Raw genomic sequence first — 26,199 nt, 5'->3', positions numbered from 1 at the left:
AGAGAAAAACGAAAAATGAAACCCTCAGGGTTTCCGTTAGGAAAATATGGCGCTGTACAATGTGAAGGTCGGGAGTAGGCTACAGGATTGGAGGATTCTAAATTGTTTTCCTTCATTAGACAACTTTGTTCCACTATTTCTGTAAATAAGTGATATTTATTCCCATAGTAATTTGTTATGGATCCATAACTAAATCAACATCTGTATTACATTTTTTTTTGTTTTTATCATTATTTTATGAACAAAATGTGCTTATTTGTTTATTAGGCTACTGTGCAGTCTACAATACATACTGTGTGTAACCGATGTGAAACCGCTAGCTAGTTAGCGGGGGTGCGCGCTAATAGTGTTTCAATTGGTGACGTCACTCGCTTTGAGACCTTGAAGTAGTGGTCCCCCTTGCTCTGCAAGGGCCGCGGCTTTTGTGGAGCGTTGGGTAACGATGCTTCGTGGGTGACTGTTGTTGATGTGTGCAGAGGGTCCCTGGTTCGCGCCCGGGTTGGGGCGAGGGGACGAACTAAAGTTAAACTGTTACATTGATGCTGTTGACCCGGATCACTGGTTGCTGCGGAAAAGGAGGAGGTCGAAAGGGGGGTGAGTGTAACCGATGTGAAATGGCTAGCTAGTTAGCGGTGGTGCGCGCTAATAGCGTTTCAATCGGTGACGTCACTCGCTTTGAGACCTTGAAGTAGTGGTTCGCCTTTGCTCTGCAAGGGCCGCGGCTTTTGTGGAGCGATGGGTAACGATGCTTCGTGGGTGACTGTTGTTGATGTGTGCAGAGGGTCCCTGGTTTGTGCCCGGGTCGGGGCGAGGGGACGGACTACTGTTACACGTGGTAAACATGGGAAAGTGCCTAATTCCTTACATAAGGGAGAGCATGCCATGTCTGTACTACAGAGTGCGGGGCACGCGGGAGACCGGTGGTATTTCATAGTAGTGACGTCTTCACTATTATTCTAAAATGTAGAAAATAGTAAAAATATAGAAAAATCCTGGAATGAGTAGGTGTGTCCAAACTTTTGACTGGTACTTACTTAATTTGATTAATATTATGGTGTTTCTATTCCATGAAAAACCCTCTGTGTTTCCATTAGGATGGAATAGAAATATGGCGCACTCATAAATTCAGTGTTGTCAGATTGTCAGTTTGTAAATTCAGACCGTTACGCTCTCGGAGTGCACACTGGACGTTCGGGTCGAGGAGTAGGGTTGATTTGAGCGTTCTGGCCTTACAACTGCAGTCAAGCACCCAAGCTAACGTTGGCTAGCTTGCTAGCTACTGCAGGCCCTTGTAATCCTGGAGAGATGAACAGTGAAATGCTGTGGGCGTGATTGTGTAGTAGAGCCTGTTTCTTTGGGCAAGATGGAGAAAAAAAATGTTGAAAAGAGTGACATTTAGTTTATGTAAATGTTATTCTGTCCTTTTCTTGTTTAATCTAAGTCCATTTTGAAATACATTAAGTAGTATGCAAGTTCAATATTTGAAAGGAAAATAAACCAGAAGTCTTTTTAATCCTGAACATTACATAGCATAGTAAGAATAAATGGCATGAGCTTGCATGACATGACAAATTATTCTGAATTACATATCATGAAGATGACTGGCAGATTTCTGAAATAGACCTAGATTGTTTATCCATCCATTTATTAATATCTGTTAGAACTACATAGTAGGCAATAGGAGACAGGCTGTCCTAGTATTGTTCTTTCTAGGGTGGTCCTAGTGCCTGTGGCTGGCCTCAGGGCGTCTCCATGGAGTTCTACTGTGCTACACACTTTCTCATTCTCCTCCATTCATTATTCAACACTAGTCATTAACATTTTCATAACAGTTCTTGCTTATTCAAAAAGGGCTAGAATATTAGGTGTATTTTTCAGCCGGTTTCTCTGGGCAAGGGTAATGGTATTGTCTTGGGCACAAACAGTGATGTGTCCTTGAGACAAACATCCTCAAAGCATTTTGAAATGCATGAGTTATTTCAGGTACTAGCTATAGTATTTAAGTTCATACAATTACATAAAAATGACGTAAAAATGCTTTATTTTGATGTATCAAGTGAATCTCAATCTCTAATAATGATCGCCAACTAAGATAGTGGTAGCAGGAAGGTAAGATATTAGTCTAAGTCTAACCAAAAAGCCTGCACGCTTCGGTTTATTCTAATAATTTAATGGCAAAGAAAGCGTTGTTTCTGTCATTGTTGTGTTGCCGTGCGGGAGCAGGATTTGAGGCACCACCAGTGCTCTATCAGGGTCTACTGGGTCTATGCTAAGTAGGTCAGGTAATAGCAGGATATATGAGGGCGGAGGCGTAGACAGAACTAGACAGACTGGGCTATGGTAAATACTCTGCACCCGCAGGCTAAATCTCAGATTGAATTAGATACAGGGACACCAGCTTTCTCAAGGAGCTGACCAGAATACTGATAATGTTACTATTTTTCTCTCTCTCTCTCCTCTCTCTTCCTTAATACATCTTTATATTAGGCTCTTTTCTTGCTACCTCCATCTTCTTCTTTATTTCTTTCTGTCCTGTTTTTCCTTTCTCCATTTCCCGGTGTTTCTCTCATTCTCTGACCCTCCCTTTCCGAACTTTCGTCTTCTTTCTCCCTTTCACAAGTCTTGTTAATCCCTCTTTCCATCTCTCTTTCTGTTGTCCCTTATCATTGTCCTACTTTTATCACTTTCTTATTTCCCTTTGGGTCTCTCTTGACTCTTCTTCTGCCTCCACCTTCCTAATCCTTCTCTGTCCTCTCTCCTCCAACCCTCTCTCCCTGCAGTAAGATCCAGTCGGGTGACAAGCTGATCCTGGCCATCTCCACTGACTCCTGCCAGGGGAAGGACAACTTTGTCCGCTACCTGGAACATGTTCAGGCCGTGATCACCGTCAATGGCAGTCGCCGTGGTGACCTCAACATCAACATGACCTCCCCCATGGGCACCAAGTCCATCCTACTAAGCCGCAGGCCCCGGGACGACGATGCCAAGGTGGGCTTCGACAAGTGGCCCTTCATGACTACCCAAACCTGGGGAGAGGACCCCCGCGGGACCTGGGTCCTGGAGGTGGGCTTCCAGGGAAACGAGCCACAGAGGGGGGTCCTGAAGGAGTGGACCCTCATGCTGCACGGAACACAAAGTGCTCCTTACATAGACCAGATAGTGCGTGACTACCAGTCCAAATTAGCCATGTCCAAAAAGGAGGAGTTGGAGGAAGAGCTGGATGAGGCGGTGGAGAGGAGCCTGAAGAGCCTGCTGAGTAAAAACTAGCTGACGTAGCTAACTAAACACCGTCTGGTCAGGTCAGCATGCCGGGCCACTCTCTCTCTCTCTCTCTCTATTTCTTTCTCTCACTCTCACTCCCCCTCTCTCATCTCTCCTATCTTTCTCTCACTCCCCCTCTCTCATCTCTCCTATCTTTCTCTCACTCCCCCTCTCTCATCTCTCCTATCTTTCTCTCACTCCCCCTCTCTCATCTCTCCTATATTTCTCTCACTTTCCCTTTCTCTCACCAAATAACTTTCTCTCCTCTCCCTCTCTTGCCCTCTCTCACACTTTCTCTCCTCCCTCCCTTTCTCTCCTCTCTCTCATTGTCTTTCTCTCCTTCTCTCCCCTCCCTCCCTTTTCTCTGCTTTTTGTTTTTCTGTGTTTATATTAGCCCTCCACTTTCGATAGATGTTTCTTGTAATCCGATTATGATAAAAGTGTAACCTTCAATTAATCTGTTCTATAGAGAAAACTAAAACATCCCATCTTGCTTTCTGTCTATGTTTTTTACACTTTACTAAAATGTATATAAACAGAATATATCCACTATATGGTGTTCTTGCATTTCCCCGCCCCTCCACCTCTGGTAAAACAACTATTGTACAGTTTGTGACTGTAAACGATTTTCTGTGTCATTCTTAAAGTTGAATATCTTGCAATCAGAGCAGTGATACTTCTTTCTGTTTATATTTTTGTGACAAGCAACTGTTTCTATATAAACAAGACAAGGAACGTGTGATTAATTTTGACACCTGTGCACCTAAAAAGGTATACTATAATAAATCTATTCAGCTGTTTGTTAAAGCACTTGAGTGGTTTGCCTCACTCGGCAATGCACATTCAGGTAGCAGACATGTCTTCAGTCCCTTTGTCATTTGAATAAGGATGAGAAATAAGACCAGCAGAGAGATAGAGGTCAGAATCTGCGTACGTGCCTCTGTATTCCAATTCCACTTTTTAAGGTAAGTCATTTTGCCTTACAATGGTCATTGCCAGTTAACTGAAGCCTATGCGGTAATGGGAAGCCCTTATCTGTTAACTCGAGAGCACAAAGCACAGGGACATTTAGATCACACACTGTGTAAAGAGACTATATAGTATAAAACACTATTAGCTTCTCTTTCTCTCCCCTTTTTGTCTTACTTTTGTCTCTCTGTCACACGCACACACACACACACACTCTCTCTCGTTCTCTTTTTCTCTCTCTTGTCTGTCCCTCTAAGGGAGAGTGGATTATGCAGAGTTCAGAAGTCGCTGTCTGCTCCTCCAGATCACCTCAATGAAACATTGTCTTTCCTTCAGTAGCTGCAGAGTTCAATGTAACACCTTTTACTCTGGGCTGGGAGAGTCCCGATGTTTACTAAACACTGCACTAGCTTACTTAGTGTAGTGTCCTCACTTTGGTGCAATTAATATTCCTCTAGTATCTAAGTCAAACAGGGTGATCAGATATAAACTAGGCATCCATCGCCTCTACCCTTCAATCATGTTTATAAAGTAGGTAAAGAGTGCTTAAATTGCATACAGTACATAGAAAGTACAAATATGAAACATCAGCTGTTATTATTCAAAGAATATAATATGAATCGTTTAATCTTTTTTGGAATTACATGAGATGACGAGAAGGACTGGGGGCGTTTGTTTGTAAAGCAACAGTGTGTCATAAAAGCGGCCTTAACATGAAAACACAAAGACAGTAGAGCATTGTGCTTTTGAAACTTGATAATTGTTTATTATTAAAGCAGTTTTATACACAGCAAGACTGTGTTGAGGGCGGTCAATGGCATCCAATTGAACAAATTAAGTCTTGGGTGGAGGTTTGGGGCAAGGTTTGATTTGGAAGGGTGGCAAACATCCATGAGGGCAGTAGCATGTAATCCATTTTTTTCACACATCAAAGTCATGTTTTTATTCACTTTATATTTTGGGGGGGACGAGGAGGCTTGTGCTGTTGTTTCGATGTTGGTACTTTGAGTTTTCAGACAGTAAAGGCATAAGGTATTGGCGTAGGTAGAAACAACAACAGCAGCATTATGGAACCAGCTAACTCTTGCTGAACACAAAGCCAGAGAGCGTGAGTGAATAGAGGAGCAGTATCAGGAATGTGGAAGGAGTCTTTAGCAGTTTCCTATGTGAGGACTGGCTCTTAGCAGTTGGTCTCATTCACGGTTGAACAGTGTTTTTAGAATGTCTTTAGCAGAGACTCATATTGGTCTCATTGTTTGTTCTTGCTGGCATAAGGTGAGGTGGAACTTGTGAGGAGCCTGTCCAGCTCTTTTGGTCGAAGTCAATCTCCTCAGACTCAGTGCTTCTTCTTGCTGGTCTTCTCAATCATGGTCTCCACCACCATGGCCGTCTCCTCATAGCCCTTGGTCTTGCGGTCGTTGGAGAACTTTTCCACTGACTCCACCATCTCCACCTTCTCGTAGCTCATGGAGTCAGGGGGCATGCTGCTAGCGCCACGGGGGGAGGGCATGGGAGGAAGGCCCCTGCGGCGACTGTCATCTTTACCCCCCTTGGGTCCGGAGGGATTGCTGGGGCATTTGGGGTCTTTGGGGTCAGGGCCTGGAGCTGGGGCAGGGTTGGGCTGTGGGGGGGGAGTAGGATCTACGTCCCTAGATTTCCCCTTCCCACCACCTTTTCCGCCCTTATCGTCACCCTTGCCACCCTCTCCGTCGGAAGGTGGGGTGGGGATACAGGGGCAAGGGGGTGGCATGGGCTGTGGATGAGGGGGGTCAGGGGAGGGGGTGTATGGGCTGAAGGGGTCATAAGGGGAGACCATGCCGTCGCAGATGGTGACAAAGACGTGTCCAGCGGAGGGGCTGGAGGTGTAAAAATGGGGGTGGGGGTAGCTGCCATCACCCGTCACCAGCACATAGCGCCCCTTAGTGTAGAAGTCAGCGATTGGCTCTGGCTTCTTATACTTCCTCATGCGGTCTCTGACGATGTTACAGAGCGTGTCGAAGGCCTTGCTGATCTGAGCTCCGTCTGGGACGTCCTGGGGAGGGACACCTGTGTACAGCGAACTCTGCTTCTCCCTATTCACCTCGTCCTCCTCCTCCGCCATCCCTCGCTTCTCATCCTCCATGTGTTCAGCTCCAACGACTCTTTCGTCCTGGCCACTGTCCATCACGTCTTTGGGACTGATCTCCTTCTTCTTCATGACCTTCTTGGCCAGGTTCTTCTGGCGAGGCTTGACACTGCTGATGTCCTGGATGGCTTGGGTGATGTCTGGCAGATAAACAAAATAAACATGTTATATGAGACAAAACACTTTAAACATTCTACAAATATTATTGAAGGGGGAAAGGACTTCCGCGGGACCTGGATCATCCTAACCTGGATCATGAATAGAACCTTTATATAAGACAAAACACACTTTAAAAATTCAAAACACATTATCGAAGGAGAGGAATCCTGCGGAACCTGGATCATCCTAACCATGATCACCATTATCCATGTATAGACCTCAGGAGGATCCATTGTTTGTTGTTTTAAGTGGGTGGGAATCACATCACTGTGTGGCTGTATTCATTAGGGCTCTAACTAGTGTGGTTATAGCCTATGATGACGATGGGTTGTTACGTGTCTGCTCTGTATGTATGGAGACTATCAGTGTGAAGAAGCTGTGGAATGAGACGTGGCATGTCCTCACCTCTGCCCCTGCTCGACACGGTGGGTGTGTGGGTAAAGCGGTAATTGGTGGTGAACAAGGTAATGGGAGTCCCAATTATCGCTGAATTCAACCTGTGGAAGAGAATGAGGAAGAAACATCAGTTAGGTCACCACCACAGAAGCAGCATGTGATAGTGTATTTGTATGTGTTAGTACTAAACATTATATTAGTAATTCTAATAGGAAAATTCCTTTGTCCTTTTTCTAATTACTTTTCCATTTTTGTATTGTGAGGCTGTAAAGAAAAGATGTATTGATAAAGTAAACAAAAGAAGGATTAGGCCATATTAAAGGGGATTAAATATTACATCAAAAATAAATAACCCTCCTGAAGAGATATTCAACCATGATTGAAGAAATCTGAGGTGGAAAACACACAAATATAATATCCAACACTGCCACCATGTGGCTGACATTTCGCAGAGTTAACACATTGAAGTGCTTCCTAATATCCAGTAGCAGGACACTGGTCACTGTGTGTTGTGGTTAGTAATTACCTGTTGTCCTCATTCTCAATGATCCTCTTGTACCTCTCCAGCTCATTCTCCAGGGAGATCTGGTACATGGCCAGGTGGCGGCACTCGTTGGTGTATTTCTCCAGGGACCTCTCGGCCTCCTCAATGTCCTTCCTCAGAGACTCAATTTGCTCGTTGTACAGCTGGATCTCATCGTCATAGCTCTCCTGGGTGCTCTTGATGGAATTCTCCATCACTGACGTCTGACACAGAGAGAGAGAGAGAGAGAGAGAGAGAGAGATAAATCTGATTATCATTTCAATATAGATGTGGGAAACATTTTATCATATGGTATGCTACTGTACACTGCTTATTAAAAATAAAATAAAAAACAGAATAGATGTCAAATAGAAAAGTTCAACTGAATTTTTTGCCCATCTGATTATTTAAGCGATCGTTGTCATTCCTGCTTGGTCATCGAACTATGCTAATGTGCCAGCTGTCTGACTATAAAAAGACAGAATAAATCAGAACATCATGACTACTGTACTCTCTGAGGATGTTGTGGTGACAACTGTAGTACTACACTGGTGTTCAACCCACGTACGTATTCAACCTTCTTCATGGCAACCTGTCTCCGATTGAATATTGAGCCTTTAGAGTTTTTAGAGAAATATATGATAATTATTTCATTAAAATATTCAGATTTCTTGCAATTATAGTCACACAATTTTAAAAAGTCTGAGTTATAGAATGCCATTTGAAAACATTTTGCTAGGAAACAAAAACAGTCATGAGGTACAGGCTACAGAAAATGAACAAAGTGAAAAGCATAATTTGGGAAGAAAGCAGAGGTAGGGACAAAACAAAACTAAAATGAAGGGATGCTTATTTAAGAAATTATTCAATAGATTCACAACTTTTGGAGAAAATACACATGGACTTATGGATCAGTTTGAGGTAGACATTGAGAGTTGTTTTATCATCCTTCTATGTCTTTTAGTTGTTACTAGTATTTTTCTAAGAGATACACCTGTATTTTCCCGCTTCTCTGTTGCTTGTATCATCTTTACTCACTAATCTAAAGGTGATGACTGGCACCTACTGGTGCCCCTGTGCAACTACAACCAATTTATGTACTGTCCTCCATGGGTACATGTAAACTGTCTACCTCAAGTCAAGTGGCTACCTCATTTCCCTTCCTCACTAATATGCATAGGGAGTAGGGCCTAGGGGTTGATTTGGAATGTGACACTTTCAAACACTTGAGCATGAGATGTTCGCTAAGTTATCATAGTAATGGAGAAAGGAACCTACCTCGGTCTGCAGATGCAGCTTCTGTGCCTGGAGCTGGCAGAGGGCGCTCTTGTACTCCTCCAGCTGGCTTTGCAGGGCTGGAACTCTCCTCTGGGCCAGCTGCTTTTCCTGCTCCTTCACACAGAGACAGTTATAATACACAATGATCACACAGAGACAAGACAGGCCAGTTATAACACATAGAGATCACACAAAGGGACCACAGGCCAGTTATAACACATAGCGATCACACAAAGGGACCACAGGCCAGTTATAACACATAGCGATCACACAAAGGGACCACAGGCCAGTTATAACACATAGAGATCACACAAAGGGACCACAGGCCAGTTATAACACATAGAGATCACACAAAGGGACCACAGGCCAGTTATAACACATAGAGATCACACAAAGGGACCACAGACCAGTTATAACACATAGCGATCACACAAAGGGACCACAGGCCAGTTATAACACATAGAGATCACACAAAGGGACCACAGGGCAGTTATAATACACACTGAACAACTAGACAGGCATTCAACATGTACATTGAGTATACCAAACATTAGGAACTTCCTAATATTGAGTTGCAATTGTCTCTAGGCTTAAAAATACATCTTTAAGCTGTCTCCTGCCCTTTATCTACACTGATTAATGTGGATTTAACAAGTGACATCAATAAGGGATCATAGCTTTCACCTGGATTCACCTGGTCAGTCTGTCATGGAAAGAGCATGTTTTGTATACTCGGTGTACATTATATTACAGTGCTTTACTTGCAACTTCATAGACAGACAAGCAAACAGCTTACAGACTGACAGCATCAACATACTTTCTATAAAGGGACAACATGACACACAGAGCTGGGATTAACTGTCATAATAATAAACAGAAGCATATTATAAAAGGCAGTCACACTTCACAGAAATGTCAGTACACATTAACACATTGGAACACATCACAACACATTTTCCAGTCAAAGACACTTTCAGCTCACATAGGGGGTCTGACACCCCTGGTCTGACTCAGCTGGTTCCCCTGGACACAGAAAGATGCCTGGTGACCTTACCTCAGAGATGCCCACGGCCACGTTGGGCACCAGGGTTATTGTCTGGTTGATCTGATGCAGGATGTTCACGTAGGTCTGGATCTCTGCCAGGTTCTACAGGGAGAGGGTGGTGGGGTGAGAGGAATAGAGGAGATGAGGGGAGGAGATTAGCGGAGGCGAGGAGAGGGGATGAGTTAACATATTTTACGTGAAATGATCTTGTATACATACTGTTGCTGTATCAAATGAAAAATAAACTTTGCCTTTAAAACACAAACATTGCATTTAAGACATTCCCCAAGACAATATTAGATCCTTGTCTATAAAAAATAAAGGGGACTGTCATACAGGGTGGGTGTATTTAATATGGTTGGGATTAGAGTACAGTACACAACGTCTATGTACTCTAATCCTAACTTTATTAAATATACCCACCCTGTATGTCATCCCTTTATTTTCCTCAGTATTACGTGTGCACTGTGTATTTGGAATCCAGGGTCTGTACAGTACACAATATCCATAACCAACTCAGTGGCCGTGTGGTTAGTGTCCGCCCTGATATCGAAAGGTTAGGAGCAGGGCCGGTCCTTGCCATTCTGCCGCCCTAGGTGAGACCAAAAAAAGTCACCCCTACAAAACTAGAATAGTGTATTGTATGTATTTTCCTGATGTAAAAATCAGGCACATTTTGGGTTCTGAATGAAAGTTGAAAATAAGTAATTTATAGACGTCTATGTTTGGGCAAAATCAAGGCTGGTCCAGACCGGACAAAATCTGGACCAAACATACACATGTATGATTGGTTCAGATTTGGTTCGGATCAAAAACCAATGTCCGTGGATGTGGAAATCAAGGCCTGTCAAGACTGCAACAAAAAAAGACATCCAAAAGGCATCAGCGTCGGTGCGTGATTACTGAGCTGTACCCTACAGGGTTGCCTGAAATTGAATTTTCAAAAGTCGATTTGGATAGGGGGGTGCTCCCTCTGCTGTTTCCTGAAGTCCACGATCATCTCCATTGTTTTGTTGATGTTGAGTGTGAGGTTGTTTTCCTGACACCACACTCCGAGGGCACTCACCTCCTCCCTGTAGGCCGTCTCGTCGTTGTTGGTAATCAAGCCTACCACTGTAGTGTCGTCTGCAAACTTGATGATTGAGCTGGAGGCGTGCATGGCCACGCAGTCATGGTTGAACAGGGAGTACAGGAGAGGGCTGAGAACACACCCTTGTGGGGCCCCAGTGTTGAGGATCAGCGGGGTGGAGATGTTGTTTCCTACCCTCACCACCTGGGGGCGGCCCGTCAGAAAGTCCAGGACCCAGTTGCACAGGGCAGGGTCGAGACCCAGGGTCTCGAGCTTAATGACAAGTTTGGAGGGTACTATGGTGTTAAATGCTGAGCTGTTGTCGATGAACAGCATTCTTACATACAGTGGGGAGAACAAGTATTTGATGCACTGCCAATTTTGCAGGTTTCCCTACTTACAAAGCATGTAGAGATCTGTAATTTTTTATCATAGGTACACTTCAACTGTGAGAGACGGAATCTAAAACAAAAATCCAGAAAATCATATTGTATGATTTTTAAGTAATTAATTTGCATTTTATTGCATGACATAAGTATTTGATACATCAGAAAAGCAGAACTTAATATTTGGTACAGAAACCTTTGTTTGCAATTACAGAGATCATACATTTCCTGTAGTTCTTGACCAGGTTTGCACACACTGCAGCAGGGATTTTGGCCCACTCCTCCATACAGACATTCTCCAGATCCTTCAGGTTTCGGGGTTGTCGCTGGGCAATACAGACTTTCAGCTCTCTCCAAAGATTTTCTATTGGGTTCAGGTCTGGAGACTGGCTAGGCCACTCCAGGACCTTGAGATGCTTCTTACGGAGCCACTCCTTAGTTGCCCTGGCTGTGTGTTTCGTCAAATACTTGTTCTCCCCACTGTAGATATTCCTCTTGTCCAGATAGGTTAGGGCAGTGTGCAGTGTGATTGCGATTGTGTCGTCTGTGGACCTATTTAGACGGTGAGCAAATTGTAGTGTGTCTAGGGTGTCAGGTAGGGTGGAGGTGATACGATGCTTGACTCGTCTCTCAAAGCACTTCATGATGACAGAAGTGAGTGCTACGTGGCGATAGTCGTTTAGCTCAGTTACCTTAGCTTTCTTGGGAACAGGAACAATGGTGGCCCTCTTGAAGCATGTGGGAACAGCAGACTGGGATAGTTATTGATTGAATATGTCCGTAAAAACACCAGCCAGCTGGTCTGCGCATGCTCTGAGGACGCGGATAGTAATGCCGCCTGGGCCGGCAGCCTTGCGAGGGTTAACGCGTTTAAATGTTTTACTCGCGTTGGCTGCGGTGAAGGAGAGTCCGCAGGTTTTGGTAGCGCGCCGTGTCGGTGGCACTGTATTGTCCTCAAAGCGAGAGAAGAAGTTGTTTAGTTTGTCTGGGACCAAGACATCGGGGTCCGCGACGGGGCTGGTTTTCTTTTTGTAGTCCGTGATTGACTGTAGACCCTGCCACATTCCTCTCGTGTCTGAGCCGTTGGCATTGCAATCGCCATGCTCTACCAACTGAGCCACACAGGACCAGTTTTTTGTGCCAGAAGGGCATGGGCCGGAATCAAACCCACGCCGACACTGTAGACCTATATGTGGGCGTGGAAGGCAGCAGCCCTAACCGCTAGACCACCCCAGGCCACCATTGAACTAAATGTTGACAGTTCAATCGTAACCTTAATCTACACATGACATTTGTATGTCGTAGCCTAGTGGAGACCAAGATCTAGCTTGTGTCATTAAGCTATATAAAACAATGGTTGTTGATGTGTATGGCTGCATTTCAGATAAATGTTTGTACATTTGAATGTTGCAGTAATAGGACCTAGGCCTAGTGTTTGAGTGAGCGAGAATCTTATTTTGAAAGCAAGTCCTGATCCCAATGACTTGACTTCCCCCGCATGGAGAAAGAGAACTGCTCATTTACAGAGAATCACAAGGCTCATTTGAATTTCCTGATGCACCAGGAAAATGATCTGTGACAAACGAGTGATCAAGTTAAGATCTGACATCTGTAGCCTACTTCAACAAGGTACTTCCATTCGATAAAGGTTTAGCAAAATGTGGTACAGTATGTGGCTAAAGAGGCCGTGGCAATATTGTCTGTTTACAAGGGGCTGTTAATGACCTAGCCAATACCAGCAGCCTCTGTAGCCTCTGTAAATGAGGGCAGTGGTGTGAAGAGTTTGGTAGACCACTGGGCTCATCATTTCAGCCTTAAATGTGTCTAATTGTTTGACTCTCTGAGGTGTTCTGCCTGACTTGCATCAGTATAGGCCTAACCTGATTAAGAATTTAAGAGTAAATATGTGTGCAATTACACATTTAATAGCCTCGTTAAGTATGTTGCCTAAGCAAATAAAATGTGTTTGCAGGGTAAACACCAACGCACTGAGGTGGGTTGTTAAATTCACTAGTCAAAGATTTAGTTTCAGTATTTATTGATTGGATTTATACGGTCCTTCTGGCGGATGTAAACAAAGCATTACGGATGTTTTTTTGTTTTTTTAATATATAAATATACAGATGTGGCATCTTAATTTGATCACAGAAAAATCCAATAATCCTTGTGATTTACCTAAATGCACTGAAAACCTCCAGTTCTCTTTCTCTCTTGCTCGCTCAAACGCTAAAGCACCAGACAGAATAAAAATCCTACTACTGTAGATCCTACTACTGCCACATTCAAATGTAAAAATGTTTACCTGAAATGCCAGCCTGGTTTCATAGACTAGACATAACATAGTACATGTAAACGCGGGACACTTAAATTAGTATGACACAGTATGTTATTTGGTATTGTTACATATGACAGAAGATTACTTAAGGCAAAAACAAAAAACAAAAGTAAGGTTGTTGGTCGGGGTGGAGAGGTGGCGAACGTCTAGCATCCTAAAGGTTGCATGTTTGAATCTCATCACGGACAGCTTTAGCAACTTTGCAACTACTTATTACTTTTTTGCTACTTTGCATCTACTTAGCATGTTAGCTAACCCTTCCCCTAACCTTAACATTTTAACCTAACTCCTAACCTTAACCCTAACCTTAAACCCTAACCCCTAGCCTAGCTAACGTTAGCCACCTAGCTAACGTTAGCGTTAGCCACCTAGCTAACGTTAGACACCACAAAATTGGGATTCATAACATATCATACATTTTGCAAATTTGTAACATACATATTGACAACCGTTGTTTTATATAGCTTAGTAACACAAGACAGATACACTCCTTTCCATATTGTAATGACCCTGGGTTTATAAGCGCGGAAATCGACTCTGCCGCACGAGCATGCTTTTGCGGCAGTCGATAGCGCGCCGGACCTCGGGCTAGAAGGTCGAGGGTTCGAGACCTCCTCTCTGCCTGTTTCATTACATTGGTGTCTGATGTGATCGGACCTTGCATCCACGACAGTGCGTGTGCTTGGCCGGTGAGCGCGTTCCTGTAAGACGTAGAGTCGCAAGCTAGCGCGAGGACGCGCTCTTTGAAAGGAGGGAGTAGTGTAATGACCCTGGGTTTATAAGCGCGGGAATCGACTCTGCCACACGAGCATGCTTTTGCGGCACAGTCGATAGCGCGCCGGACTTCGGGCTAGAAGGTTGAGGGTTCGAGACCTGCTCCCTGCTGTTTCATTACAATATATATGTGACCGACCGGCTCGATTCGGTCTTATGTAGCAAAATTTGAAATTGTAGAGAGCTAGAAAATGGTATATCATACACTACAGTTGAGGAACAATAGGAAAGTAATTCTGCTTTGAAAGTTGATAAACATGTAACCTCACATTTGAGAAAATGGTCGTGAATGTTTTGGTACACCTACTGGAGAGCTCTTCTTTGTCTATACCCATTCAGCATTGTTCACACCCTGTTAAGCTTTAGCCTCACCCATCTCTTTAAGGATTCACATGTGAGTACTAAACAACCAAAGATTTTAAGACTAAAGGCTGGTTTATACTATGGGTGTGTTTGTAAATTTAATCTGGAGTGCCAGAGTGTGTTCTGGGCATTCGTAAACTCAGAGCGTTGTCCGATTGTTCGTTTGTAAATTCAGAGCGTTTTGCTCTTGGAGCATTCAGAGCGCACACTGGAAGTAGTGGCCAAAAGGTTGATCCGAGCATTCTGACCTAACAACAGCAGTCAAGCACCCAAGTTAACTTTCTAAAGTTGGCTAGCTTGTTAGCTACTTCCAGACACAAATGAGAGAACAGCTCACTCTGACCATTTTACTCACCCTAGCAGAGCTGGTTAGGCTGCTTTTATGTTATCCAGAGCGTTGGTGACTGCAACTGTGCTGCTGGCAACAATTTCATTATGCTTTTTTGCCAACATTTACTGACACAGGCCATATTCAACGCGTGTTGAGCATTCGTAAATTCGTCAGTTATTATTCTGCGCTCTGCTACACTCAGACGAGAGTGCACTGAAATCAGAGTAGATAGCCAGAGCGAATTTACCAACTACGTCTATAGACAGTTGTCACAGTGACATCATGAACATTCTATTGAAATGGTTACTTGCGTAGTGGAGTCTTTTGTTTAGACATGTAGCTAATTAGCTAAACAATAAACCATAATACCAACTCATAACGTTACTACCCTGCATGAATCTGCAGGTAGCTAACCAACCAGGTTCAATGTTAGCTAACTAACATTAGGCTACAACGCAATGCAAATGGCTCTGAGAAACAAATAATATTACTACACAGATCATACATGTAAGGTTAGCTAGCGAGCCAGCCAGCTAACGTTAGATAGCTAGCTAACATCGCACTTTAACTTTAAATGAAAATTATTTTGACAAAATTAGAAACGTGTAATATCTGAAAATGTAGCTAGCTAGACTCTCTTACCCGTATAAATGGATGGACGCTTCTCCCTCTCTGTCATGGATGCCATGGTTGCCCTTAGTTTGAAGATGTAATCCGGAAACAGGTGTTTTATACAACAACCTTCTGTGTGTTCTCTTTTCGACTCTGTCTGCATATTTGCAATCAAACACAATTTCCTCCATCTCCTTAGCTATCATACTCTAATTCCACTGATTTCAAAACTCGGTCCTCCAGAAAGTGGAGAGCAACACTTGTGCAGTTCTACTATGTGATATCTTTCAAAACAGCTGGGTTGGAAAGGATAACCTACACATACTGACAGCTCATGTAACAGCTCATGTTATAGACAGAAGCCTGCTACACGGCAGACCAATCCAAACTAGTTTCTCGGCATGTCCAGCCCACTCATTGTCTCAGTTGACTTTTTCCGTGGCTAAACCAACTAGGCTCGTCATTTAACAATTTTATTCGTATTTACAGATATTTTATTCGTATTTACAGCATACAAGCTTGTTATTAAGGCACATGAAAGTTCACATGTTCCAGAAGTCTCTCCTGTGAAGTTGTGACGTGCGAAATATGCCCTAGTTTCCTGAAACTAGTCACATATTTTGACAGTGAGGCTAAAATGTTTAATTTGGCTCTATACGCCAGCATTTTGGATTTGTACTTTGTGATAAAGTCACAGAGGGATAAATATCACAACCCCCCAAAAATGCTAACCTCCCCTGTTATTGGTAATGGTGAGAGGCTAGCATGGTTTGGCAGAATGATCTTTGTACCTCTGTAACTTTCTCACTCATCATTATTCACAATTCATTCATGATTATCCGAAATCATGTTAGCATCCACATGAATGTAGAAGTGTTCAGAAACATATTCTATTCTTATTTACAATAAAAGTGAGTCCAAAATGACACAATACACTATTTATCATTCATTTATATTTGGCACAACATAATCCAAAACCCAACCAAATCTAACTGCAAATGCATCCAACAAGTTTGTAGAGACGCAAGCTTGATGTAGTCATGACGTGCTAGGATTATGGGACCAAATACTACACTTTTGACTACTTTAATACACTATAAGTGAATTTGTCCAAATACTTATGTTACACCTTCAAATGGGGGGTCTAGATACATAAAGTGATCTCAAATCCCAAATGCTGGAGTATAGAGCCAAATTAAAAGTTGTAGCTTCACTGTCTAAATAAATACAGAAGGGAGTGTAATGGTCTCCAGTACGACATGCAAGTGTATCCGAAATGCAGCGCTAGGCAACACCTAATAGCCTACTGTAGCCTATGAAAACTAATATTTTTTATAATCAAATCTTCTTGCTGTAGGATTATGTTACTCCTGTTGCGAGACTGGTCAATTTAAGATCCTACATCTGCAGGTTGAAAGGCGATATGCTATGCACACTGTACCAGTTTCCTTTGCAATAAGTATTTTTTTTAATGATTAGTACACTCCACTGACCTAAAATACTTCCCCCAGAGCCAATTGTATGATTGTACAATATAAAGGCAGAATGAGTTTGTAATAGATTGCAGATGATGTGTAGGTTGTATACCTCTTACCTTCCTGTGTCTGTCTTTGGTGGAGTTGATGTCGTCCTGAAGGAACTGGGAGTGGATCTGAAACTCCAGGTTCCTCAACAGGGCATAGTCAGCTTCCTAGGAGAGGTGAGGAGAGGAGAAAAGGACAAGTGGAGAGGAGAAGAAAAGAAAAGAAGAGAAAATAAAAGAAGAGAAGAAGATGGGAGCAAAAGAGAAGAGAGAGAGAGGCAAGTCGATAGTTAGATATCCACTCCTCATAAAGCCTCACACAGTATTACACTGCGGTTATTATTCATCTGAACACCACACTGAGCCGTTTCTTCACTAGTACATTCCTCCATTATGTCTAAAGCCTCTGATATCACTAACCCAGAAAGACAGCGATATGATAAGACATTTTAATTCAGTTCCATCAGCTCACTGTATTGTCCTGACCTCATAAGCTTTGTCTCTCAGCCCCAAAGTCCTATCAGGATTGCAGTTACACAATATAATTATGATTCTACCACTCTGGACAAAGCTTGTAGATTATTAACCAGACAGATGATATATTACATATTTTTTGTTGTTCCACATTGCAAAGCCCCTTTCATGCACAGGGCTTATGCAGAAAACTTTGCTCACAAGTTGCGTTTTATGGTTAGGGCGCTAATAATGAGGCATGACAGATTAGCAGTTGTATTACAGTTGAACATATTAGGCGGTTTCCCACAAACAGATTAGGCCTAGTCCTGGACTAAAAAGCAAGCCCAATTATTTTTTGTCTGGGACTAGGTTTAATTTAGTTTTTTTACATTCAATTAAACGGGGGAAATTGTCATAGGACTCAAGCACATACCTTGTTGAGTTGTTCCAATGTACCCCGCAGCTGTTCTTGATACTCACATTCATTTCTGTATCTTTGGAGTACAAAAACATAATCACAAAACATACATTCAAGAATTATGTGTGGCCTACCTTGTATTGCTCTGTGATTTACATGAGTTTGTGTATTGAGCACATTGAGAGGATCAACTTTTCTCTATCTGGCTTTACTGACTTTACAATGTCTGTAAAACAACACATTTCACTACACCTATCTTTGTGACAATAAAACATTATTTTTTTCGTTTTTATTAACTCTTAATTTTCCTTAATCAACCTGACTCCCCTTGAGAGCACTTGAAAGGGATGTTTGTTATCTTTTTTCAGCACACAACCATGTGCAGCATTTCTCTTAGTACTGTCTTGGTGTTAGAAGGTAGAAATCCATGACACTTACCATGACTGAACTCACAGCACCTGCCATTTCCATGTCAATAAACCCCTTTATTGAAGACAGACTTTCAACAGGTGGACAATGTATCACAGTCAGATTATCTGGGAAACGAAGCCTTCACCAGCATACAAACAGTTTACTCTGCATCTGGTCTAGAGAAGGGCACCTCACCCCTGCAATGCTTACTCACAGGCGGTGGCCCATCCACACTTTCCTTCTCTCTGACCCACACATCAGTTTAAAAAACACACCACCCTTACTGACGCACACACACAAATACACGCAAGCACACCTTCAAACTCACGGACATCACTTACTTGTTGGTGAACTCGTCCAGCATGCGGCATGAGTCCTTCAGCTCTCGCTCAAGCTTGGCACGGTCAGCGGAGAGCTCGCGGATGCGCTGCTGGTTCAGGCCGATCTGTTCGGTAAAGGCCTCCTCGAGCCCGCTAGCCTCCTCCATCCGCTGCAGCGTCTCTAGCTGCTTCCGGAACACGGCATTGCGCTGCTCCAGCACGCGTGCCCGGTTGATGTAGCGGGCGAAACGGCTGTTGAGTTCCTGCAGGCTCTCCCAGCCCTGGATGGCCGAGGCGCCCGCCGACGCGTCAGGGCCGTAGGGCTCCTCGAAGACATCGGAGCGCTCATACTTCTCCTTGCGCACCTCGTGCATGTAACTGGTCTGGTGCATGGTGGTGGTTGTCGCTCTCCCGCTGTCTCGGTTGGTGTTATCCCCGGAGTGCGTTCTCCCCTTCAACACCTTTAGTGTGTGAAAACTCGGGTGCTCACCCTTGGCTGTCTCATGCTAGACTAAAGGCTGCCCGGCCCCTGCCGGCTGCGAAATAGACCCCCACAAATCTCCTGCTGGCCTGATCCCACGCAAGCCGCGCGCATAGGGCCTTCCAGAGTTTGTTAGCCTTTGTGGCTGACAATACAAAAGCTCTGCCAATGATGATCGAGCAAAAAGACAAAAACAAACGGCAGACAGGCGAAGGGGAATATTGCTGTGTCAAATGGACCATTATCAGAAGCCTCATTGTTTCCAATCAACTGTTTTTCTAGATCTCGGTTTGATTTATGGGGAATTTTGGACTATGGCCTAGGTTTACCACATGACCAAGTGGAAATAGCATGCTGTGCAGGTTTTTGTTACAGGCCATAGACAATTACTAATGTGCCAAAAGTACCCTAGTAACCCCAAAAGCAGATTTTAGCTATTTTGTTCTCCTACTGGTTATTATACCAACTGTTACAAATTGGCAAGCCCTGTCACATTATTCATCACACAAGTGAATTGAATATTCATAGATGTCCGCAAACATTAAATTATTACACACAATAACCCACAGAAAGCATTGGCCAAGATCCAGCACAAATAAGGAAAATGGTCAGTCATACATTATACAAACCGTTCCAATTGCATAAAGATTATATGAAATTACAATCCCACTGATGGGAGTCACAACAATTGACTGACTGTCCCATGGGTAAAAAATACATTTTTATCAACTGCATGAGAAAAATACATATGGGACCAAAGGGCTTGGTCTTAAGTAAACTGCAGACGATCTTGGAATGCTTGGTTTAGCTCCCAACTTGTCTACTGAATATTCTGAATGTATTGACTGTACACAAATCGACAGCCTGCTTCTTTTTCACATATGGGGATTGGTGTTACTGTAAAATGTGTATTCCTCTGTGGGATTGGTGTTACTGTAAAATGTGTATTCCTCTGTGGGATTGGTGTTACTGTAAAATGTGTATTCCTCTGTGAGATTGGTGTTACTGTAAAATGTGTATGCCTCTGTGGGATTGGTGTTACTGTAAAATGTGTATTCCTCTGTGGGATTGGTGTTACTGTAAAATGTGTATTCCTCTGTGGGATTGGTATTACTGTAAAATGTGTATTCCTCTGTGGGATTGGTGTTACTGTAAAATGTGTATTCCTCTGTGGGATTGGTGTTACTGTAAAATGTGTATTCCTCTGTGGGATTGGTGTTACTGTAAAATGTGTATTCCTCTGTGGAATTTGCAAATTCAAGTCCATGAGCAGCCACAGTAACACTAGTATCTGTACAAATGAGCTTGTGTTGCATCCACCCTCACCTCACAACAACACACCAAAAGCCAAAGAGCTCTCTCTCTCTCGTCTAAGTTTATATGAGGATGGTGTTCCCTTCAGGAAAGCTCTCAACCTGAAATACCTCAGAAATTCTGTGAATGTTTACATAAATCGTAAAAATGGCAAATAGAACCCAGACAACAGCTTTTTTTTCAGGGAGGCTCTCTGGACACTGATAATGCTTGTGCCTCAAGCAATGCTATTTAAGCTGTGTCTGGTGGGTGGCATGTTTGACCTCACTTCACATTGCAGCAGACCAGTGTTGGTTGAGTAGCATAGGTTGAGTGCATAAATGACTCATCTTGTTCCAGGGCAATAGCCGTGCTCTGCTATGTACGTTAACATGACTTCATGACCTCAAGACCTAACCCAACTGTGTCAGTTTGTGTGTTGACATATATTGTATTTATATATTGTATGTGTATTTTGTTCATATGGTGTGTGTGTGCATTAGGGCATTGTCCTGTGTGGTGGGTTGTCACACTCGACAGATCTAGAGGGGCTGTCTGCCCGTATAAGGCTGAATGGAGCACAAGCCACAATGTGTTACATCAGCACTTCTGACCCTAGAAAAGCCAGGGATTCAGAGAAAAAAATAGTTATGCAGTGCAGGCAGCTAGAACTGGACATCGGCTCTGAGTTCTGTAAAATATATGTTAGTATTAGTATTACTGAACAAAAATATAAACACAACATTCAACAATTTCAAAGATTTTGAGTTACAGTTCATAGAAGAAAATCAGTAAATTGAAATAAATTCATTAGGCCCTAATCTATGTATTTCACATGACTGGGCAGAGGCTAAGACATGGGTGCACCTGTCAACTGGATGGATTATCTTGGCAAAGGAGACCTTGTCCATTCTATTATTTTGGAAAGAATAATGACAGTAACTTTCATAGAGCCATGTCGATGGATTTTGGCACTGAGAATTCTTACCTTCATCTGCTACAGAATGAGCACCCTGCTTGTCAAAGCACTTCCAAAGGCAGCCTTGAGAGAACATTTACTGTGTGATAATGTCTTGTTTCCAATATGGCCTTTTGCCCCCAGCACAAGGTGCACCTGTGTAATGATCATGCTGTTTAATCAGCTTGTTGATATGCCACACCTGTCAGGTAGATGGATTATCTTGGCAAAGGAGAAATGCTCACTAACAGGGATGTAAACAAATTTGTGCACAAAATTTGAGAGAAATAAGCTTTTTGTGCATATTTATTTAAGCTCATGAAAAATGGAAAGAACACTTTACATGTTGCATTCATATTTTTGTTCAGTAAATATTAATTTGTTATTTATAGATTTTCTAAGTTCAGTGCACTGTAGGCCCCTATTGTTTTACCTTACAATAACACTGTCACGCTGTATGATAGGAGACAAGCGCAGGAATACGTAATAAGGGTTTTTATTTTCTCCACCCAAACAAAAGAGTGAGGTGTAAACCTCTAAATAATACATGGGACGAGACCTGTAAAACAAGTGCACAATAACACGTAGCATGGAAGCCAATACAACACAGGTACTCACAAGACCAATGGACACGATAACAATAACTGACAAGGACAATGGAAACAGAGGGCACATATATACTAATCAGGGGGAATGGGAACCCGGTGTGCGTAATGAAACAAGACAGTCCAGGTACCAATTTGTAAGTCGCTCTGGATAAGAGCGTCTGCTAAATGACTTAAATGTAAATGTAAATGGTTGGTGGTATTTTTTATTTATTTCACCTTTATTTAATGAATCATTTAAATTGACTGATTCCCTTATGTGAACGGTAACACAGTAAAATCTTTGAAATTGCCGTATGTTGCGTTTATATTTTTGTTCAGTATATTTGACAGGACACAGAACGAAGCAGAGAATTTAACGACAACCCACACAGAAACCAATCACACAGTATCAGAGTTCTAAAGTAGCCCTCATTCCAAATTCTGAAAACAATCGCTTCCTCATTCACCAAAGCCTGATAGAGTCAGACATCCCAAAAGTAACTTATTTGCATTCCAATTCATATGACTACTTTTACGCCTCAGTAGAACAAGATAGTTAAGGGAGTGCATGGATGAACTTAAAGCTATGTTATTGTAATTAAATCACTGCAGTAGTCATGATAAGGACATTTTAATAGCTTGTAGCTCGTGTAGAATTTGGTAAACTGGTGCAGGCTATAGATTTGTACATAATTCTACTTAACTACTTAATTAAATTAAACATAAGTTGAAGGTTTCTGCCCCATATATCTACTACTGTCATGTTCCAGCACAACTTGACCTGATATAATGATGGAAGCATTTCCTCGTCACATACAGTACTGTACAGGTGTTGTAACTTTTAATGGGTTACAGAGTTAATGTTTACAGTTAATTCATTGAGCTGTATCTAAATATATTTTCTTTACAGTTATTTACATATGTAATTGTATTAGAATTCATGTGATGGAGATTGAGAGAACTACATACATATTTATGTTGTATTGGTTAGTACTGGATTACGCTATTGACTGCAAGTACCAGAATGCCTTGCGACAGGTAGTAAGAAAAGCGAAGAACGCGGCAGTTATGTACAAGTGATAACTGATTATCCTGACTTTTGTTTGTAGAATCTCAAGTTGTTAAATATAATGTGAACAAGTATTATTACTAAAAGAAGAGTTCACTTCACAACCCGACGTCCAGAGTCATTACTTTGAAGATAGTTATTCTCATCACTGGTACAAAGGAAAACTAATACCCTCACTAACTTGCTTTCCAAACAAGATGCATTCACAAATGAGCTGAACATGTGAAAAATATTCAGCAAAGAGGACAATGGAAGTTGACTTTCAATAGAATAGAATAAAACTTTATTGTCCATCCAGGATGGACATTTTTCTTTGGCATCACCTTCATTAAAAGAATCACATACACACACATTTTCACATCATATACATTGAAATATGCTTATTCATTATCAGATGCATATTCATTATCAAAACTAATGAGTTAAAATGTATATGCTTCATCTGTATATTTTTAAATTTATTCAAACACCAGTGCATGTATTTCTAATGGAAAACAATTTAATTGCTTCCAGGGGTAACATGCAGTCTGGCCATTGACATAACTGATTGCTAAAATGCGAGCTCTAATGCCAAAGTGTTAATTGGAAGGACATCTTGTGATTATACAAACTAGCTAATTTGTTAAAATGTCACTTAGAGAATAGAAATGTCACCCATTAGGCCTATGAATAGTCTTGAATTTGTCTTTTAGAAATGTATTAAACAGTGTGGCCCCATGAGTGAGCGAACTGTGAACTCTGCCAAGATACTGGCAAATCTCCCCATTGAGTAGACTATAACGTTATAACAGGTGCAACACAATTCAATTAGCAAAGCCAGTGATGTCATTTGTGGTGGTTAATTTCTTTACTATCAAAGGAGAGACAAACTTATCACGCAAGTCAGAGTTATACTTAAACTAAATCTTTAATCACTTATTAATAAGGGAACAGGTCAATACAACACACACATATAAAGTGAATCGATTGAGTGCTCTCAGGTAATGATGGCTGGTCGACGATTCACACTCAGATGATTCGTTGAGAGCCCCGAGACAAAAGTACAAAGGTCTTTTATAGCCAAGATACACCCCTTTCAACCTACATGACGAACAACAGATATATAGAATGGGTCACAAGGTTAAGATTTGTATGAAAGATACCTATAATACATAGCAGACAGTATCTGCTGTGTCAACAGTTTTCATTGTATAGAGACCAGTGTCTGGCGCTCCGACTCCAAACTGGAACCATCTCTCCCTGGTACGGTATAGAACAAAAACATGAACTCATGCTCTGGAATGCTCTTTAGGTTTTATCTCCTGTCAGTGCTATCTCCCAGAGGCCCTTCCTCAGTAGAACACACACACAATAGTTAAGAATACTCTATTCTGTTGCATAAAACAACCATTTGATGCAATAAAAGTATTATAACATAGTCTTGCAATTTTCCACCATACATGCTAGCTGTCAATACAGGGAACAGGACAAGCCGTATCCAACTAGTGACTAAGTGAACAACATCACACATACATTACACTCACCCCGCATTCAAGACTTGAGACAGGACACCTTTATAAAACACCTTCTCAGCTAGAGCGGAAGCCTCTCTGCTAGAAAGGAAGAAACAGTATGTGTCACATTGCCAGAAGAGGGAGAGGAGGAGGAAGCATATTTTTTTATTCTCTAGGAGCACGTTGGTGGAGAGGAGAGAACAGCAGGAAGGACAGGAGCGACAGTGCATTTGGAGTGATGAAGAGGAGAGGACCTGTTGTTTTCTTACAATAGCCTACAGAAAGTAATTGCCTGGGGACGTGGGCTAGACTACATGTTAAATACATGAACTGCTCAAGATGAGATTGATAATGCGAAAAGACAACAATTCCTGGGATCTTCTGAAAGCAAGTCAGTATTCTGGATATATTTTCAGTTTCTCATGTATCAAAGTGGTGGTCTTTTTGAGAGACAAGTTTAAATGTTACTTTCCACAACGGTAAATCTTTGCAAAATGTAATTTACACTGCGTTGTTGAATAATGTACCCACAGTGACGGATTTCTTTGGTTTTCTCTAGCCCATGTCCACTTGCTTATTTCATTCAAAGAGGTTTAATGGAATGGAATCCATTTCACATGTTGAAAACACTTGTAGAAAAATACCTTGTGCGTGCGTAGTCGTGTGTTTGTAGCATATCAGTCAGGATAACTCTTCACAACACAGTGGTGCAGCTTCAGCTCATTAAATATTATATAGGCCAATAACATTTTTAAAGTTAAAGCTTTAATCTTAAAATGTCTGTGTGATGCTTAATTGAACAGTGCATAAGTCCTAATTCATATTGTTTTCCATTGGTGTGAGAGAAAGATGGGATGTTTTCTGCACTTGATAATTCAACATAGCCTAACAGTCTAATCATGGAAGAGCACAGATGTAAATTGAGTCAGCTGGAACTCCAAAGGTGACAGGTATGCCATGGTTCATTATAAAGTAGGGCTAAATGATCTAGTCCCAGTGGTTTGGTAAATAGAGACGAGCTGGTTTGTATAAGAAACCATTTAATGCAATATTCCACCTCCTCATTTTTTCAAGGTGCAATTAGCGAACTCAGTTTGCATTTAATTGCAACAAGTGATTATTTAATTTGTTGATTTGCATATGTGTGCATGATTGTTGCTTTATTTTCCCAACAGCTTTAAATTGTATTATTTGCGTCATTGTACTCTCTCTCTCTTCCTCTTTCTCTCTCTCTCTCTCTCTTTCTTTCTTTCTTTCTTTCTTTCTCTCTCTCTCTCTCTCTTGCTCTATCTATCTATCTATCTATCTATCTATCTATTTCATACAAGTTATATTTCTTCCCCCAACCACTCTGTCACTTGCTTCCTGTCCTCCGCCCTCCACACACACTCTCTCTCCCTTACCAAGAGTGTTGATGTTGTTTGTGGAGGGCTTGTCTATTGAGTCAGTGTTAAGCCTTTTTTCTGAGTGTTTCATAACACTCTATTGTGTGTTGGATGGTGTCCAGGTTATTACAGCTGGCTCTTATTCCACGTTATTATTCTAACAATGAGAGTAAATTGGCT

The 26,199-nt window shown here is 42.1% G+C and overlaps 2 protein-coding genes across 2 annotated transcripts in view; one reads left to right on the top strand and one right to left on the bottom strand.

Moving 5' to 3' along the window:
* Positions 1-3,398, top strand: part of pcsk2 (proprotein convertase subtilisin/kexin type 2) — an 82,612-nt gene extending 79,214 nt beyond the window's left edge. Inside the window, exon 12 of the mRNA XM_038960884.1 lies at positions 2,781-3,398. Coding sequence (XP_038816812.1) covers positions 2,781-3,267 — 487 coding nt within the window. The 3' untranslated portion in view covers positions 3,268-3,398. The remainder of the gene's footprint in view (positions 1-2,780) is intronic.
* A 1,599-nt stretch (positions 3,399-4,997) lies between these two features.
* On the bottom strand, positions 4,998-20,643 carry LOC120017641 (filensin). The gene is made up of 8 exons (XM_038960545.1): positions 18,775-20,643; positions 18,038-18,098; positions 17,221-17,316; positions 9,766-9,858; positions 8,712-8,825; positions 7,437-7,657; positions 6,920-7,011; positions 4,998-6,495 (listed from the first exon to the last, which is right to left on the bottom strand). The coding sequence occupies exons 1-8, from the start codon at positions 19,143-19,145 to the stop codon at positions 5,567-5,569; spliced, it is 1,977 nt and encodes a 658-aa protein (XP_038816473.1). The 5' UTR covers positions 19,146-20,643; the 3' UTR covers positions 4,998-5,566.
* Positions 20,644-26,199: the final 5,556 nt, after the last annotated feature.

The sequence above is a fragment of the Salvelinus namaycush genome, chromosome 22 (genome assembly GCF_016432855.1).
Source record: "Salvelinus namaycush isolate Seneca chromosome 22, SaNama_1.0, whole genome shotgun sequence".
NCBI classification, from domain to species: Eukaryota; Metazoa; Chordata; class Actinopteri; order Salmoniformes; family Salmonidae; genus Salvelinus; species Salvelinus namaycush.
The sequence above is the reverse complement of the archived record's forward strand: the minus strand, read 5'-3'. Positions and strand labels throughout refer to the sequence as shown.

Bases quoted from the DNA above. Each gene is read 5' to 3' on its own strand.
- LOC120017641 (XM_038960545.1), bottom strand. From the start codon at position 19,145: ATGCACCAGACCAGTTACATGCACGAGGTGCGCAAGGAGAAGTATGAG. The intron at 8,826-9,765 runs GTAAGGTCACCA...CTCTGTGTGAAG, and splicing joins TGGCCGTGGGCATCTCTGAG to GAGCAGGAAAAGCAGCTGGC. The intron at 6,496-6,919 runs GTGAGGACATGC...TTTATCTGCCAG, and splicing joins CGTGTCGAGCAGGGGCAGAG to ACATCACCCAAGCCATCCAG.